We start from the raw sequence: 17540 nt of genomic DNA on the forward strand, positions 1-17540 counted from the left end.
CAAATGGGTTCTGACCAAGTCAATGGTTTTTTATTTTTGACAAAACAATGGGTTTTAGGAACCTGGAATTAGAGGTTGAGTGACTTCTGTAGAGCTTAGCATTTATTCATGCTTCTTGTGTTGGTTTTTGAGTGCTTGCATATGAATTTAATCATTGGGCTTCATAACATTTATGAACGTCTCCTAGAATTCATATGAATTTAATCTTGGTTTTTGAGTGCTTGTCTCATAGAATCCATAAGCGTCTCATTAGCTTCTCAAAAATTTATCAATGCCAGCTTCTAGATTTGATATTTCAATTTTGTTCCTTTTGTTTTTGTTTCCACTAGTTAGTCTCTTTGTATGTTCAACTTTCTTTCTTTTTTACCTAGTTGCATAACATTATTTTTTTGGTTGTAAGCTCAGTTGAAAAATTTTAAAATTGGTCTTATGTTCTTGGTTTTAATAAGATAATGGTGGGAATCTAAAAGTTTCACTTTGGACATATCTAATCTTTGCTCAATCTTGCTTATATTTTAACTGATTTGTTTCTTGATGTTTCAGATCGATTATAACGAGAAAAAGTTTCGTGAAATACGTTCTCAAATTTGTGAACTTGAGCAGCATAAAACAAACAAGGTACTGATGTAATTGTTAGGTAGGTGAACTCTTTAAAGTCAGTCTTCAGTTTGAGATATATTCTTGAGGGTACATAAGCAGGACTTTCTTATAGGATCATTACGTGAAACATGGATGCATGTGTACTGGGGTACCTATTTGTTGCCCCGACTTAGCCACTCCACCCATGTCCATGCAGGATGGCATTTCTCATCCCAAAGCTGCCTCTACTTGACTAGACCTGTCTTTTCCATGTTGATCTTGACATCTTTATCATGATTAGTGAACTTTAAGGTCTTGGATTTGAGATTTAGCCAACCTTAACTGGGCCTCATTATCCCTTCTTAATTTCCACTAGGTCCACCATATGTCTATTGTTATGTCTCTGAAGGCTAGAATGTCATATGGTTGTATTTAGCAGAATTTTCTTATGCACATTTATCATCTTGGATGTATGGCATCATTTCCTGTCTCATCAGGTAACAGCTTTTGGAGGAGAGAGAGTAAGCTATCTCTTACGTGCAATTGAGAGACACCATAAAAAATTCAGAAGGCCCCCAATTGGTCCTATTGGGGCTCATGTGGTGAGTGCATATGGATGTACATGTATTTGCTGTCTTTATAATTTTACTACTATTGATACTCTAATAGTCATGGGAGATAGAATTTATTGAAGAAGCCATTAGATATCAAGTTTTTATATTACTTTTACATTGAAATACTGATAAAAATTTCTCCGTAGTAATACAACTTTCAAGATTTTTCCCAGCATTTTATAGAAGGATTTTATCATTATTTCATGACTTGGGAAACACCTTTGGTTTCTTGTTCAATTAAAGCAACTGACAGCTGCTTTTAGGTTGGGGATAATCAATATTATGGGCTTTATAATACTTGTTATGATAAAAGGCTGATGTTGCATTTTTATCCTAATATTATGGGCTTTATCATACTTGTTATGTTTGTGCCTCGAATTATTTGTCGTGACCCTCTTCATGACCATCTCTGAATTAAGTTGAGAAAGACCCAAAGGCAAAATTTCATAGTGGTTTGTGGTGGAAGCACAACTTTTTTTTTTGGGTACCTGATCCATATGCAGCTCATGGACCCGGCCCGAATACGAAGAGTTATGGATTTGGGGTTTTCTCTTGTCTACTAGTTTTTGGCTTGAGAGAGAAGTCGAGCTATTTGGGTGTATTTGGGGTTTAGGTTTTTTTGTGAATGAGGTTGTGTGTGCACAACTTTGTTTTCTTCACCATTGTTGACTACAAAGTGGATTTCTGCAGGGGTGGCAAATGGGTGGGTTGGGTTGGGTAAGGGTTGAATACCAACCCACCCATATTGACCCACCAACCCACCATGACCCATCATCAGTCCTTGTTAAAGGGTCATAACCTACCCTAACCCTAACCCCACCCTGACCCACCCGACCCACTTAACCCATCCATATTGACCCTTAACCACCCTCACCCATACTAACCCACCTACCCTCACCTATAAATACAAAAAATGGGTCGGGATGGCCTGTATACCCAAAATATAAACTTTTGAGAGAATAATTTCTCTCAAGACTGCCACGTGACAAAAATGAGTTAGGTAAGCCTGTTTACCCAAAAATGCAAAAAGTGTAGATAAATGCAGAAAATAGTAGAAAATTGCAGAAAGTGCAAAAAATACTAAAAAATTGCAGAAAAATACAAAAAACACCAGAAAATTACGAAAAATGCAAAAAAAAAAAAAACTAAAAATTGCAGAGAATACCAAAAAGTAGAGAAAATGCTGAAAATAGCCGAAAAATTGCAGAAAACGCACAACTTTTATAAAAGTGATTTCGCAAAAGTACTGTGATAAAAGTACTTCTATAAAAGTACTTCCATAAAAGTGCTTTCATAAAAGTAGTCGTAAAAGTGCTTTCGTGTAAAAGTAAATATTTTTGTAAAAGTATTTTCATGTAAAAGTGCTTTTGTAAAAGTACTTTCGTAAATTTACTTTTATAAATGTGCTTTCATGTAAAAGTACTTTTTATAAAAGTGCTTTCATTTTAATGTACTTTTGTAAAATGCTTTCGTAAAAGTCCTTTTCATAAAATTACTTTTTAAAATTGTTTTTGTTGAAGTGCTTTTGTGTAAAATTGCATGTGAACACAGAAGTTAATAACATCCATTTTATTTCACTTTTAATCTCAAAATGAAATGTGGCATGGTGGTTTGGAATTGTAATGAGATATAGACAGGTTAGGAGGTCTGAGTTCGAGTCAGTTCAACTGTTGTTTTTTGGGATCTGGCGAGTATAGATAGAGCTGACTTTGACCCAACCCATCCTGACCTACGCGACCCAACCCATCCTAAACCTAATGGGTACCCTCGACCCAACCCACCCTGACCCTTTTCCACTGACCCTAATGGGTTACTTGACCCATATTGACCCGCCAATAGATTGGCTTGGTATGGGTGGGTCAAATGGGTTGGGGTCAAGATTGCTAGCCCTATTTCTGCTCCTTCACCTGTGGACATGGGCTATAAGCCGAACCACGTAAATCTGTGTGTTCTCTCTGTTCTCTTCTCTTCATCTCTGTTTTTCTTTTGTTCTTGGGTGCCATTTGAACCTGTATTTCTGGGTTTTGGACAACTCTGTCAGATGAGAAGCAGAATGATATTGTAGTCAGTTACTGGACTTCTGACCATAAATGGTATCTATTTGTATGACTTTGAATCAGATCCAGTTTAAGTCGTTGAACTTTTATTTGCACACTGCACTATCTCATGTAAAATTTGGAGCTATTTCTCCAAGTCTTTGAATGTTTACTGGACTTTCCCAAGTTTCAGCAATTGTTGGAAACTTGTTGGATGAAACGTTGAGGTGAAGTTATTTGGCTTTCCATTCCAGCAGTTGTAATCTGGTCAATTTGGGTGGAAATAAATTAAAGAAGCTTTGAAGGTAAAGGCTTAAGAACATCAGATTTTGAGGAAACTGATAAAAAAAACATCAGATTTTGAGGAAAGACGTTGGGCAATTCTGTTCTTGGATGTTGATGGGCTTTGCTTTCAAAGTCATACCTGTCTTTTCTTTCCTTTCTGGTCTCTGTTCTTTTGGGGTGTAACTTGGTCCTTTCTCATATGGCTTTCTTTCCCCTTTTTTTTATTCTTCTTTTTTGGTCTCACTGTGTAATGTTTTTCACTGTATAGGTTCAGATGCTCCTTTTTTGTTCCTATGGGCTTTCAATATAATATATTGAGGGGAAGAAGAGAGAAGAGAAAAGAGAAGGAATTGTGCTAAGGCCCACAATCGGTCATTTGGTTTTATAATAATGATGAAGTTACAAGCATTGCCATGATTACATAATGACCTTACTAGCCCTGCATTACATAGTAATTAATTTCTCAATACTCCCCCACGAGTTGAGATAAACGTTTTACATGCCTGGCTTGCATAGGTTATCTTTTAGTTTAGACTTAACAGTGGCCTTATCAGAATGTTGGCCAACTGAAACTCAGCTTTAACAAACGGTAAGTGCAATTCTCCACTTGCTATACATTCTGTAACGAAATGTCTGCCAACCTCTATATTTTTGGTGTGGCCATGTTGACTTGGATTATATTCAATATTGGTAGTTGCTTGGCTATCATAGTAGAGCTTTGTCAGACTGTTAAAGATGATGAAGATGATGCCCAACTCACCTAACAAGGTCTTCAACCATAGGTGTTTTGGCACCTCATGGGCCGTAGCTTGTACTTAGGTTCTATATTATGGCTACAAATTTCTTCTTGCTCCTCTAGAAAACAATGTTACCTCCTTCAAATGTGCAATCTGTGAACCGGCTGGTTTCTTAAAACTAAACTTTGATGGGAGTATTAGAGGGAATCCTGGACATTCAGAGACTGGGGGTGTGTTTAGGGATGAGAATGGGATTGTTTCAGCCTTGTTCTCAGGCCTAATTGAAGGGGACTTGGAGGTGGTGGTAGGGTGGCTGAATAAAGACAACAGTGGGTTATGGAATTACAGCAATGAGAGGAGGACATTTAGGTGGCTGGTTCAAGAGATGGAAGTCAAGATCAGTTGGGTGAAAAGATCAACTAACTCTTTTGCTGATGGGTTAGCTAAACAAGGGGTGGAGAGGGATTCTTTGCTTTGAGCTCAGTTGTAACTCTTTTTTCCTTTCTTGGGGGCTCAAGCCTCAGCTGGAAGATAAGAAAGTTTTATCTTCCCCTTTGTAATTATTTTTCTGATTAATTAATGAAATATGTTATTGATAAAAAAATGTATGAGAGGTTGGTTGGTCATCATCATCGTCATTTACTAAACCTTGTCCCAACTATATGGGTTGGTTAGATGGTCTTATCTACTTTCTCTATTTTTGTCACCTATTGGAGTTACTCCCAGCTTCCTTTAAATGACTTCGTTATTATTAGAGACCCAAGCCTGTACTCAAATAAGCCTCAAACTCACAAGGCCTAAGCCCATGTCACACCCCCAATCGAGTTTCTACAAGGAAGCCATGTTAACATAACTAAATGCGGTCCCTGCATGAAATTGGCATGAAATGCCTGATGTTGTGTGATATAAATACCATACACAAGATTTGAGGGAATAAGGAAAATTACAGTTTCTCCTCTCTCCCTCTTCCTTTCTATCTTTCTTTTCCTTTCGTCTTGTTCTCTTATAACTCTACATTTTAGGAAGAAGTCCCTTGAAGAAGCTCATTTGATCAAATTGTAATAGATTGTATCAATTGGTATCAAAGCAATATTTGATATGATTAATACCAGATTGAGCTTGTAGTTGATCGAGTAGATCGCTTGGAAGTATACTTGCACAAAATGAGCGGGGATTTGATGGAGATTAGAGTGGCGTTCTTTGCTTGTCTCCCAACATGATAGTTGCAATTGGACGGGAAGAAGACCAGGAAGGATTGAGCATTGTTAGCCATAGATTGTCCAACATTTACCCCGATCGAACAATTAAGATTAATTTTCCAATCTTCTTAGGTGAGGACCATGTTCCCTAGATTTATTGTGTTGAGCAATATTTTGAATTCCATGAAGTTTTGATTTCTTAGAGGTTGTCAATTGCCTTGATTCACTTGGAAGGAGAAGCCAATCTCTTGTACCAATGGTATCGGAAATCTCACCCAACTTACATGATTGGATTTCATTGAGGTACTTACCATCCAATCTGACCCTTTTGGGTTCAAGGACTTTGATGAAGCCCTTTCCAAATTAAAATAGATTGGCTTTGTGAGGGAATACCAAAACCAATTTGAAAGATTGGCATTGAGGGTTCAGAGGTGGCTAGAGAAGACTCTTAACGGTTACTTTGTGGGGGGACTCAGAGACGATATTGAGTTGGAAGTGAAGGCAATACAACCCTCTAAGTGATTCTAGCCGTTGGGCTGGCTAGATTATAGATTGGGCTAAGAAATCCATTTGGCCCATTGGTCTAACACTCGAGACAATCCTAGGCCTAGCAACCAAGTTGGACACAATCCCTTCACTTAAAACACCTCCACCCAATTTGAACCAGGGGCTAGTAAAACCATTGGTTTAACTACCTTGCCCCTCAAGAGGTTGACTTGGGTCGTGATGCAGGCCTATAGGGATAAGGGCCTATGTTACAATTGGGACAAAAAATTCGTATTCAGTGCAAGGCCCGACAATTGTTCCTGCTCCAACTAGATGAGACAAAAGAAAAGCCTAAGGAGGAAAGGGAAGAATTAAGTGACCCCATTGAACAAAGGTTCCACCCCATAAATATTATGAGATATCACTACAGGCCCTTATTGGGTTGGGGTCTCCTTCAATCATGAGGATAATGGGCACACTTATGGGTTAGAGTGTAATGGTGCTGATTGATAGCGGTAATTCCCTAAATTTTGTTATAACCCATTTGTTTAGATAGTTGGAACTTATTGTTGAGCCCATTACACCCTTTGTAGTTCATGTGGCTAATGATAATTGTATTACTTGTTATGGCTTGTGTAATGATTTTGGCAAGAAGAAAGATCTCGATCAAGAGATGAGAGGAGGAGAGAAGGAAGAAGAAAGAAGAAGAAGAAGAGAGGAGAGAAGAAAGAGGGGAACTATTTAGGCCAAAAAAACGTAAACTGGCGGTGTCCAGGATTTATATTTATAAGTTAGGGCGTGTACATAAAAAATAAAAGGTTAAAAAGACAAAAATGCCCCTATGGCACATAACTGAGATTACATCACTCCCCCTCAAGTTGGGGTGTAGATATCATTCATCCCCAACTTGTCACATAGATTATAGTGCTGCATGGAATTTAATCCTCTAGTAAGGATGTCTGCTGTTGAGTTGGGCCTAGTTGTTTTTATTTTTATTTTAAGTTATTTAGTTAGGAAGTTGTTGGGCTTTAGGCCCATTAGTTTATGCTTTTAAGTTGGCTGTTCAGCTACATTAGTAGCCGCCCTACTAAGGGCATCCTTGTAATATCTCATCCTTTAAGTTAAGTATAAATATAATGAGGGGTTGGCGGCTATGGTTAATCTAAGAATCCTGGTTGACTTCCTACTCTTTTCTCCTTCTCTTTTCTTCTTTATTGCTGAAATCTTTATCTTCCTCCTCTTTCCCTTCACAAGAAATTCGACTAAATCTGCAATCATTGATTTCTACTTGGTATCAGAGCAGGCCGTAGGTTCCTTGAGTTGTTTTTTCATGCAGCCCTAGATCGGCCGACTGCATGGTGATTTAAGAGGCTGATCGAAGATCTCAGGTAAGCCCAGTTTTTGGATTTTTTGGTGGATCTGTGTGCCTTGTAGCTGGTCTAGTGTTTTTCATCAAAATCAGGAAAAACCTGAGAAAGGGGAAGAGTCCTGTTTCTGTTGGACTCTTCAATTTTGACCTTGGAAGTGGCACCCTAATTTTTTAGGGTTCCTTGGAGTTTTCTGCAAGGGGCGATTCAAGTCCTGCCTAATTTAGAGGCTTCTAGAGAGAGCGACTGCCTTTCTTCTCTCTTCTCCCGTTCCACAGAAAAGGAATCTTTTGTGGGAAGACAGTCTAGGACACCAGAAAGGTGTTGTTGGTTCCAGAAGTGTTTCGTTTGATCTTCTTGCATATTTCAGTTATTTTCTTTACATTTTTTGAGAAGCATGGAGGGTTACGGAGTTGAAAATAAGCCCGGGAGTGAAATGAGACTAGTGAGAGGAGGTGTTGGAGACCTTTTCGGGACTGGGACCATTACTACAGTTTGGTTGGATGGTGCAAATTACTTACAATGGTCACAATCTACAAAGATGGCCATTGGTGCTCGTGGGAAATTTGGGTATATCACCGGTGGAGAAGTGAAACCCGAAACTAGCAACTCCCAATGGGTATAGGAGAATTATATGGTGATGACTTGGTTGTGTAATTCCATGTTGCCCCATATAAGTAAAATTTTTTTATGGGCAAATACAGCTAAGGAAATATGGGATGGCGTTGCGGAAACCTATTCACAAAGGGAGAATGTTGCTAGGGCTTATCAGTTGAGAAATTAGATTATTTCTACAAGGTAGGGAGATAGACATGTTGCAACCTATTTTTCAGCCCTTAAAACCCTGTGGTAGGAGATTGACCATTTAGAGACATTTTCTTGGGAAACCACTAAGGATGCAACTACCTATTAGAAACATCTAAAGAAGTATAGAGTGTTTGAATTTCTTGCTGGCCTTAATCCTGAGTTTGATATTGCATGACAACATCTTCTTTCCAGGGACAATGTTACCCTCTCCCAGGCATATGCCTTCGTGTTAGGGGAGGAGAACTAGAGAGATGTGATGATGAAGAATCCTGTTTCTGATCAGTTTGCCATGGTGAGTACTGTGAAACTTAAACAAAGTGGAGATTGGGGTGGCAGTGAAATCAAGAAGGAAGATAAAAGAGATTTGATCTGTGACTATTGTAAGAAGCCTAAACACATAAGAGATACTTGCTGGAAGCTTCACCCACACCTTGTGCCGATTAGATTGAAAAATAAGAAGGGAAATGCACACATGGCAGTTATTGGTGACATTCTGGCCCCTCCTACAGTTGCTTTGGAGTCTGTTGCAGCTTCTGTAGTAAGGGCCGAATTTGAGAGGTATGGGCAACTTTTGAACCAGTGGGATACAACCAGTTCCAGTTCAGCAGCAAGCGGACAACAAGGTTCAGGTGGCACTGGTGGAGTCCACTCTACTTCCTTCGCTTACATAGGTAGTTCACACGTCACTACAAATTATGTTTCTACTTTAGGTAAGGAGGGACCTCCTTGGATTATAGATTCTGGAGCCGTAGAGCACATGACCCATATCTCTACTATTTTTTCTTCTTACCAGCTCTGTTCTGGCAGAGATAGGGTCTCCACAGCTGATGGATCCCATATTCCCATTGCTGGGAAGGGATTTGTCAAGATTAGTGATTCTATTTCTTTACCCTTTGTCTTTCATGTTTCCAGATTGAATACTAATTTGTTATTTATTAGTAGTTTGATTAAGAACCTGAACTGCTCAGTAATTTTTTCTCCTGGTCATTGTATTTTGCAGGATCTGGATTCAAAGAGGATGATAGGGAGTTGTCGTGAAGTGAATGGGATCTACCTCCTGGATGTACTTCCTCATTAGAGTCATCATGTCAGCAAGGATAGTGAGTCAGGGTCTGTGGTCCAATTTATGCTTTGGCATAATTGTTTGAGCCATTTACCTTTTTCTTCTTTGAGTCTTTTGTTTCCAAAACTTTTTGAGTCTGTTAGTTTGTCAAGTCTGGAGTGTGAAGGTTGTCAGCTTGGAAAGCATTGTAGACATTCATTTAAACCTAGTAATAAAATGTGTTTTTTTTTCTTTTAATGTTATTCATTCTGATGTGTGGGGACCTTACCATGTTCCTTCTATGTGAGGCTATCATTATTTTCTCTTATTTGTGGATGATTTTTCACGATACTCTTGGATTTACCTGATAAGATCCCGCGGTGAAGTATCACCTTTTGTGAGACAATGCCAGATGGTGCTAACACAGTTTGGAACAAGAATAAAGGTGTTCAGATCAGACAATGCCAGGGAATATTTTGAAAAACACCTTGCCTCATATCTGTTAGAATATGGTGTTGTCCATTAGACTAGTTGTCCCTACAGTCCACAGTAGAATGGTGTTGCAGAAAGGAAGAACAGACACATTGTTGAAATTGCAAGAATCATGATGATCACATCTACTGTTCCAGTTTGGTTTTGGGGTAATGCCGTTCTCACAGCACCCTATTTGATTAATAGGGTGCCTCTCGTATGTGTGGGGACCTTACCATACATGCTCCATGAGTCCAACATTGGGAGGCAGTTGACAAGATTCTTGCTTATTTGAAGGGACACCTGAGCAGATGCATAATGTTTACTGATAATTGACAGTTGAAATTAGAGGCTTATACAGATGCAGATTGGGCAAGATGCATTGATGACAGGAGATCATTTTCAGGAGTGTGCACCTTTGTTGGGGGTAACCTTGTCTCGTAGAGGAGTAAGAAACAAACAGTGGTGACAAGATCAAGTGCTGAAGCTGAATACATGGCCATGGTACATGGAGTTTCAGAACTTCTCTGGATCCGTTCCCTATTAGAAGAAATTGGTGTACAGGCAGAAGAACCTATGATGTTATACTGTGGTAACTAGGCAGCAATTAACATTGCTCTTAACCCAGTCCAGCATGACCGAACTAAGCATATTGAAGTGGATAGACATTTTATCAGAGAAGTTTGTCTTCCATACATTGCTTCTGATCTGCAGCTCGTTGATGTTCTCACAAAAGGTTTTGCAAAGAACAAGCTGGAGCATGATCTACGCAAGTTGGGAATGTGTGACATTTACTCCCAACTTGAGGGGGAGTGTTGAGTTGGGCCTAGTTGTTTTTATTCTTATTTTAAGTTATTTAGTTAGGAAGTTGTTGGGCTTTAGGCCCAACAATTTTTGTTTTTAAGTTGTGACTGTTCAACTACATTTGTAGCCGCCCTACTATGGGCATCCTTGTAATATCTCATCCTTTAAGTTAAGTATAAATATAATGAGTGGTTGGCGGCTATGGTTAATCTAAGAGTCCTAGTTGACTTCCTACTCTTTTCTCCTTTTCTTTTCTTCTCTATTGCTGAAATCTTTATCTTTCTCCTCTTTCCCTTCATAAGAAATTTTACTAAATCTGCAATCTGTGATTTCTACTTCTGCCAGTTGTTCCTTAGAGTTGATGTAGGGAGTGCAAACTTCTCATTTTTCCAATTTTTCTTTGATGAAGTGTTTGTCAACCTCTATATGTTTAGTTTTATCATGGAGAACAGGGTTGGTTGAAATGTTAATAACAACCTTATTGTCACAGTATAATGACATAGGATCACTTAGAGGAAAGCCCAATTCACCTAAGAGATTCTTTATCCATAGAAATTCTGCTACACCATGAGACATGGCTCTATATTCAGCTTCAGCACTCCATCTGGCCACCACACTTTATTTCTTACTCATCTACGTAACCAAGTTTCCCCCAACAAAAGCACAATAGCCACTAGTAAATTTTCTGTCATCCACAAAACCAACCCAATCTGCCTCAGTGTAAACCTCAACTCTCATATGCCCATGTTTTCGAAACAAGAGTCCTGTCCCGGGAATTTCTTCAAATATCTAAGAACTCTGTGTGCTGCCCCCAAGTGTGTGGCCTTGGGAGCATGCATAAACTGACTAAGGACCCCCATTGCATATGCAATGTCAGGTCTTGTCATAGATAGGTAGAGAAGTTTTGCCCACCAATCTTTGATTCTGCTTCATATTTGCTATGGGCTCATCATTGCAATCCCCGAGCCTGTGGTTTACATCTATAGGAGTGCCAATAGGTTCTGCTCCAAGCTTCCTTGTATCTTTCAGGAGATGAAGAACATATTTCCTTTGGGAGATGAAAATATCCTGTTTAGAGCGGGCCACTTCAATTCCAAGGAACGTAAAGGCCCCAAATCCTTCACTTCAAATTGGGTGGCCAAGAATCACTTCAATTTTTGTATCTCTGAGTTCCATTCACCGGTGATAATAATGTCATCAACATACACAATTAAAACTGCCATTCTTCCTTGCTCTCTCTTCACAAAGAGTGTGTGATTAGACTGGCACTGCTTAAACCCATTTATTGAACTGCATTGTGGAACCTACTGAACCAAGCCCTTGGAGACTGTTTTAAACCATACAAAGATTTCTTCAGTCCACATACTTTCTGCTCATCTCCTTTAGCAAGAAAACCTGGAGACTGGATCATATACACTTCTTTTTCTAGGTTACCATTGAAAAAAGTATTTGTAATTTCCAACTAATGAAGTTCCCAATCTAGATTTGCTGCTAAAGAAAGGAGGACTCGAATAGAATTCATTTTTGCTACAAGTGCCAAGGTTTCCGCATAATCAACTCCATACACCTGTGAAAAACCTTTTGCAACTAGTCAGGCCTTGTACCTCTGCACTGTGCCATCTGCCTTATGTTTCACAGAGAATACCCATTTGCACCCCATAGGTTCCTTTCCTTCAGGAAGATCTACCAGCTCCCACGTGCCATTTTGTGAAGTGCATTGATCTCATCCTTTATTGGGGTGAAACATGCTCATAGGATAAGGAAAGGGCCATCGGGTGGTGTGTGGTGCATGATCTGACACCTTTCCTCTTAGCAATAGGAGGATCTAGATCACAATTAGAAGTATCAATATCAATGGGCTCAGGGATGTCAATTGGAACAATAGTACCTGGATGCGGTGATTGATTTAACCCAGAAAGTTCAATGGCATAGGATGCACAACTTCAAAATGCTCTATGTCTATTGAACTTCGTTGATCACGACCTTGACTTTTGTACCACTGTCTACTAAAGACTCGAAATGGAGGGGGGTTAGGAGGAGAAGGCAACAAAACCTGTCTCTATCTCTCCTCACTTGGACTCTCCCCCTAAGGAGAAGCAAGAAAGAAAGGCACATCTTCAAAGAAAGAAACATCCATAGATACAAAGTACTTTTTGGAAATTGGGTCAAAGCAACGATAACCTTTTTGAGAAAGGGGATAGCCAAGGAATACACAAACAATGGCTTTGGGATCTAACTTACCACGGGTAGGTGATAGATCATGGACAAAACACTTACACCCAAAGACACACAAAGGGATAGGAAACAATGGAGCTGTAGGGAGGATGAGCTGATGAGGGAACTTGTACTCCAAGAGACAAGATGGCATCCGATTGATAAGATAAGCCGCAGTCATAACTGCATCCACCCAGAACCTTTTTGGAACATTCATGTGTATCAACAACCCCCGAGCAACCTCTAAGAGATTGCGATTCTTTCTCTCTGCAACCCCATTTTGTTGAGGGGTTCGAGCACAAGAACTTCGATGAATAGAGCCACAAGTTTCATAAAATTCTGTGAGGTCACCATGAAAGTAGTCTTTGGCATTGTTTGATTGGAAAGTTCAAATCTCCGTTTGAAATTGTGTGTATACCATACATTGGAAGGCTTTCACAAGTTTAAGAACTTCGTATCGAGAGTGCATAGGGTACACCCACGTATATCGAGATAAGTCATCAATGAAAGATATGAAGTATATGTAGCCATGCTTTGTTGGAATATTTATAGGTCCCCAAACATCTGAATACACAATGGAAAAGGAAACATCTGATTTTTTATTACGTAAAGGAAATGAAGTTCTACAATGCTTGCTCAACTGACACACTTGACACTGAAAATCATTAATAGACACAGACTTAAACAATTTTGGAAACAAATACTTTAAGGACTCGAAAGACAGATGACACAAACGATTGTGCCACAAAGTAACCTGACTTTTATTTGATCGACTCAAAGACCTTGAGGCCGCAAGACCAACTCTATTCTCCAACACATTGAGGCCATTCACCATGTTTCTTTTACCAATCATCCTCCCGGAGGCTAAGTCCTGAAAGACACAAGATTGAGAAAAAAGAGGTTACTGAGCAGTTCAAAGAGTGTGTAATGCTGCTAGTAGATAGTAAATTAATAGGCAGTTTTGGAACATATAAAACATCTGATAGGGGTATGCCAAATGACAAAGATATAAATCCTCGACCAGCAATTAAGGAGAAGGATCAATCGTCTAACCTCACTTTATCTTTGCTAGAAAGAAGGGTGTATGATTGGAAAAATGTTGACTTACCCATCATGTAATTGGAAGCACCAGAATCAATAATCGATGGGGATTCAGAGGTATCGGTAGACACATGGAATGCAGAAGCTAAGTTACTTGAGGAAGAGGCAAAAGAGGTTGAAAGAGTGGGTCTAAAATCAGTTTGTGTGAGGGGCCCTACCATATTGCTCCAAATGGTCATGAAAGGCAGTGATAATATTTTCCTTAAGATCGGACCTAGTGGGGGCAGTCTTGAGAGTTCATAGTAGTTCCTCCACTCTGCAACTCATGGGAAGCCAAGTTAGCCGAGGTGAACCTTTTCTGATTTGGTTTCTTGTTCTGTTCTTGTTCTGATTTCTTATTTAGGTCTTGTGCCCACTTTGGCTTGTCATGCAATTCCCAACATGTCTCTCGTGTGTGTCGGGATTTCTGGCAATGAGAGCACCACAGTTTATCCTTATCATCAACCCTTTTTTGACCATTTCCCTTTCTTGCTGAATTGATATTACCTCTTGTGGCTAAGGCAATGGTCTCCACCTTGGGAGGATTCATGGCAGATTTCCTACTTTCCTCGGATTGAACCAACGCATACACCTCTTGGACAGAAGGAAGATCCTTGCTGCCCAAAATTTGAACTTGAATGGGTTCATATATGGGATTAAATCCCAACAGAAAAGCAAACACCCGCTGCTGTGACACTAACTGTTTGTTGGCTTTGGCATCCTTTTCACTCTCCCAGTCAATATTCTGATAGTAATCTAACTCTTTCCAGATAGATGTGAGGGCAGAATAGTAGGTGGATAAGCTTCTTTCCCCTTGTTTACACGTGGCAGACTCGGCTTGCAATTGATAGATTCTAGCATAGTGCCTCTGTTCGGAGTAAGTTGACCTTGCTTGTTCCCATATTTCCTTGGCTGTTTCAGCCCACATAAAGTTCTGCTTCAATGATGGTTGCATAGTAGGCAAGAGCCATGACATAATCATGCAGTTTTCCTGGTCCCACTTATCATATTCAGCCGTATCAGTCTTAGATTCCTTCACCTTTCCATTGATATACCCTGCTTTACCCCGGGTGTGATGTACTGCATCTCCTTAAACCATGTCAAATAATTTCTGCCATCTAAGGGAGTAATGGTTGTTGGAAAGCTCATGGAGTCAATACTGTTCATTCCTCCTTGGTTAAAAGAGGCTCCAGAGGTTGCTGAATCTTCAGAATTCATGACTGACGTTCACTAAGACAACAACTGTCACTTCACTTCAGTCAATACACACAATTGGACTACACAACCCTTACTTTAAGTTTTCTGACAGTTAGAACACAATCACAGCCCTTGCTGCAACACTCTCACTGATCTAACTGGCCTCTCCAAGGCTAATATAAGCCACAAGCATCGGTACTCTGCTTCTGTACTAGCCATCTGAACAAGTTCACAGGTGTAACAGACTTCTCCAAGGCTAATATAAGCCACAAGCATCAGTACATGGTTGCTGTAACAGTCAACCAAACCAGGTCACTCATGACCTACAACTAATTCCACAAGTTCACAGGTTTGTGGTTTATCCGACCCACAAAGAAAGGGTTAGACCTCCCTTATACCATTCGGTCAAGGCAACCCTCAACCTGTTCTTGGTACCAGCACCAAGAACCAAAGAAAAAAGGTTTAAAAAAAAACCTGTCCAAGTTCAGTTCAGGTGGTTTCTGGATTTTCCAGTCCAAGAATAATAAAAGAGAATAGAAAAAAAAGGAGCCACCAACCTCTTGGAAGGACTCAACCAGTCATCAAGAATTTTCTGCAATCACTTCAGTTGATTTTCTGCCCAGAACCGGAGAGGGGGATTCAGCCGATGAGTTCTCAGGTCCAGAGCTGACTTTGTTTCTTCATTCTCATTCAAGTGAACACAAAGGATGTCATCGACCAAAAAAATCTACAGAGCACCAACCTGCTCTGATACCATGATTTCAGCATGAAGAAAGATCTCGATCAAGAGATGAGAGGAGGAGGAGAGAAGAAGAAGAAGGAAGAAGAAAGAAGAGAGGAGAGAAGAAAGAGGCCAAATATTTAGACCAAAAAAACGTAAACTGGCGGTGCCCAGGATTTGTATTTATAAGTTAGGGCGACTACATAAAAAATAAAAGGTTAAAAAGACAAAAATGCCCTTGTGGCACTTAACTGAGATTACATCATGTAAGATGGTTGGGCTAAGCTACAGGGTTGCCTATTCCATATGGACTTGTATGGTTGCATCCATTGGGGTTTTCTGGGTCTGACATCATCCTTGGAATTCAATGGCTTTGCCAATTAGGCCCTGTGGTTTGTGACTAGGCCAGATTGACTATGCACTTCAACATTAATGAAACCCAACATCAACTCATTGGGCTAGAACCATGGGTATTGCTCTAGACACCACTAAGGTATTGTTGAAGTGTTGCCAGATTTATGTTGTTCCCACATTCATGCACCTAGGCCCACTAGGTTAGGAATTGGTCCTATCCTTGCCTTCCCATGGAGAAGTATGAGAGGTCGATCAAGCTTCACTTTTGTTGTTGTTGCATGAGTTTTTCTATATCTTTTAAGAGCCCAATGCCTTACCTCTGGTATGAGTCCATGATCACAAAGTCCTTATTCAACATGGGTTCCTCCTACTAATGTGAGATAGGGCTGTTCACAAAAATCACCAACCTGACCAAACCGACCAAATTTGTCCGAACTGATATGATATAGCCAGTTTTTAAAGTTTTTGGGTCGATTTCGGTTCATCAATACGTGAAAACCAAATAGTCGGTTTGGTTTTTGGTTTGTAAGCTTGTTAACTGAAAATAACCGACCCAAACCAGCTGTGTTTGGTTTTTGGTTTTCGGTTTGGTTCACTCTCTCATTCATTAATTCTCACTCTTTTTGAGGCTGCTAGCTTAACTTGTGAAACACTTATTATTTAATTAATGCTATTTTAATAACCAATGCTATTTAACAAAAGTAGAAAACCCTCTCTCTCTCTATTAATTGTTTTCACTCCTTTTGTTTTAAGGATGCCTTCTTTCTAGCCTAACATGTGAAAGACTCAAATGCCATTTAACCGATGTTATTTTAGTAAGCTTTGTCTTGACCTTTTTCTTTGTTACAATCATATATGTTTTTTTAGGTAAAAACTGCATAAATGACACTTTGCTGTACAAGATCTACTTTTTAGGTCAAGCAAACTTTTTATTGGGGCTATTGCAAACCTGAGATGTTAAAAATCAAGACTGTCAAAAGTTATTGGGCTTAAAACCTACCAAATCATGAAACTGACTCTCAACCTGAATGGTCGGTTTTCATGTAGGGTCGGTTGGTTTCTGTTGGACAAAACCTCAACTCAAGTGGTCAGTTTGGTTCAAGAAATTGTGTAACCGAACCGAACCGACCCATGTACAACTCTAATGTGAGACTCTACTTCCTACCCACACTATTAATGAAAGTAAATTGAAAAAATGGTGAAGCAATTCATTAAACCTAGCAATAATCCATTCTTTTCACCAGTCCTTTTAGTCAAAGAGGGCAGTTCTTGGTGGTTTTACATAGATTGTTGTGCTCTAAATATATTATTGTGAAAGATTGGTTTCCTATACCTCTTATTGAAGAGCTATTTGACAATTTCTGGAAGGTGACCTTTTCCAAGTTGGATCTGAGGGTGGTGTGCCACCAGATCCATGTGCACCTTGAAGACGCACACAAAACATCTTTCAAAACATCGAATGGGCACTATGAATTCATGGTTATACCACTTGGCTTAAGCAATTCCCCATCAACATTCCAGAGGCTTACAATTGACATCTTTAGACC

The 17540-nt window shown here is 39.6% G+C and overlaps 1 protein-coding gene across 3 annotated transcripts in view; it reads left to right on the top strand.

Annotated features, from left to right (window-relative positions):
* Nucleotides 1–17540, top strand: part of LOC148848229 (structural maintenance of chromosomes protein 6B-like) — a 118792-nt gene that overhangs the window by 35490 nt on the left and 65762 nt on the right. For all 3 annotated transcript variants that reach the window (XM_088952398.1, XM_088952397.1, XM_088952399.1), the window contains 2 exons: nt 544–618; nt 1077–1181. In XM_088952398.1, coding sequence (XP_088808524.1) covers nt 544–618; nt 1077–1181 — 180 coding nt within the window. The remainder of the gene's footprint in view (nt 1–543; nt 619–1076; nt 1182–17540) is intronic.

This window comes from Nelumbo lutea, chromosome 6 (genome assembly GCF_056320005.1).
Source record: "Nelumbo lutea isolate HS-2025 chromosome 6, American lotus-T2T, whole genome shotgun sequence".
In the NCBI taxonomy this organism is placed as follows: Eukaryota; Viridiplantae; Streptophyta; class Magnoliopsida; order Proteales; family Nelumbonaceae; genus Nelumbo; species Nelumbo lutea.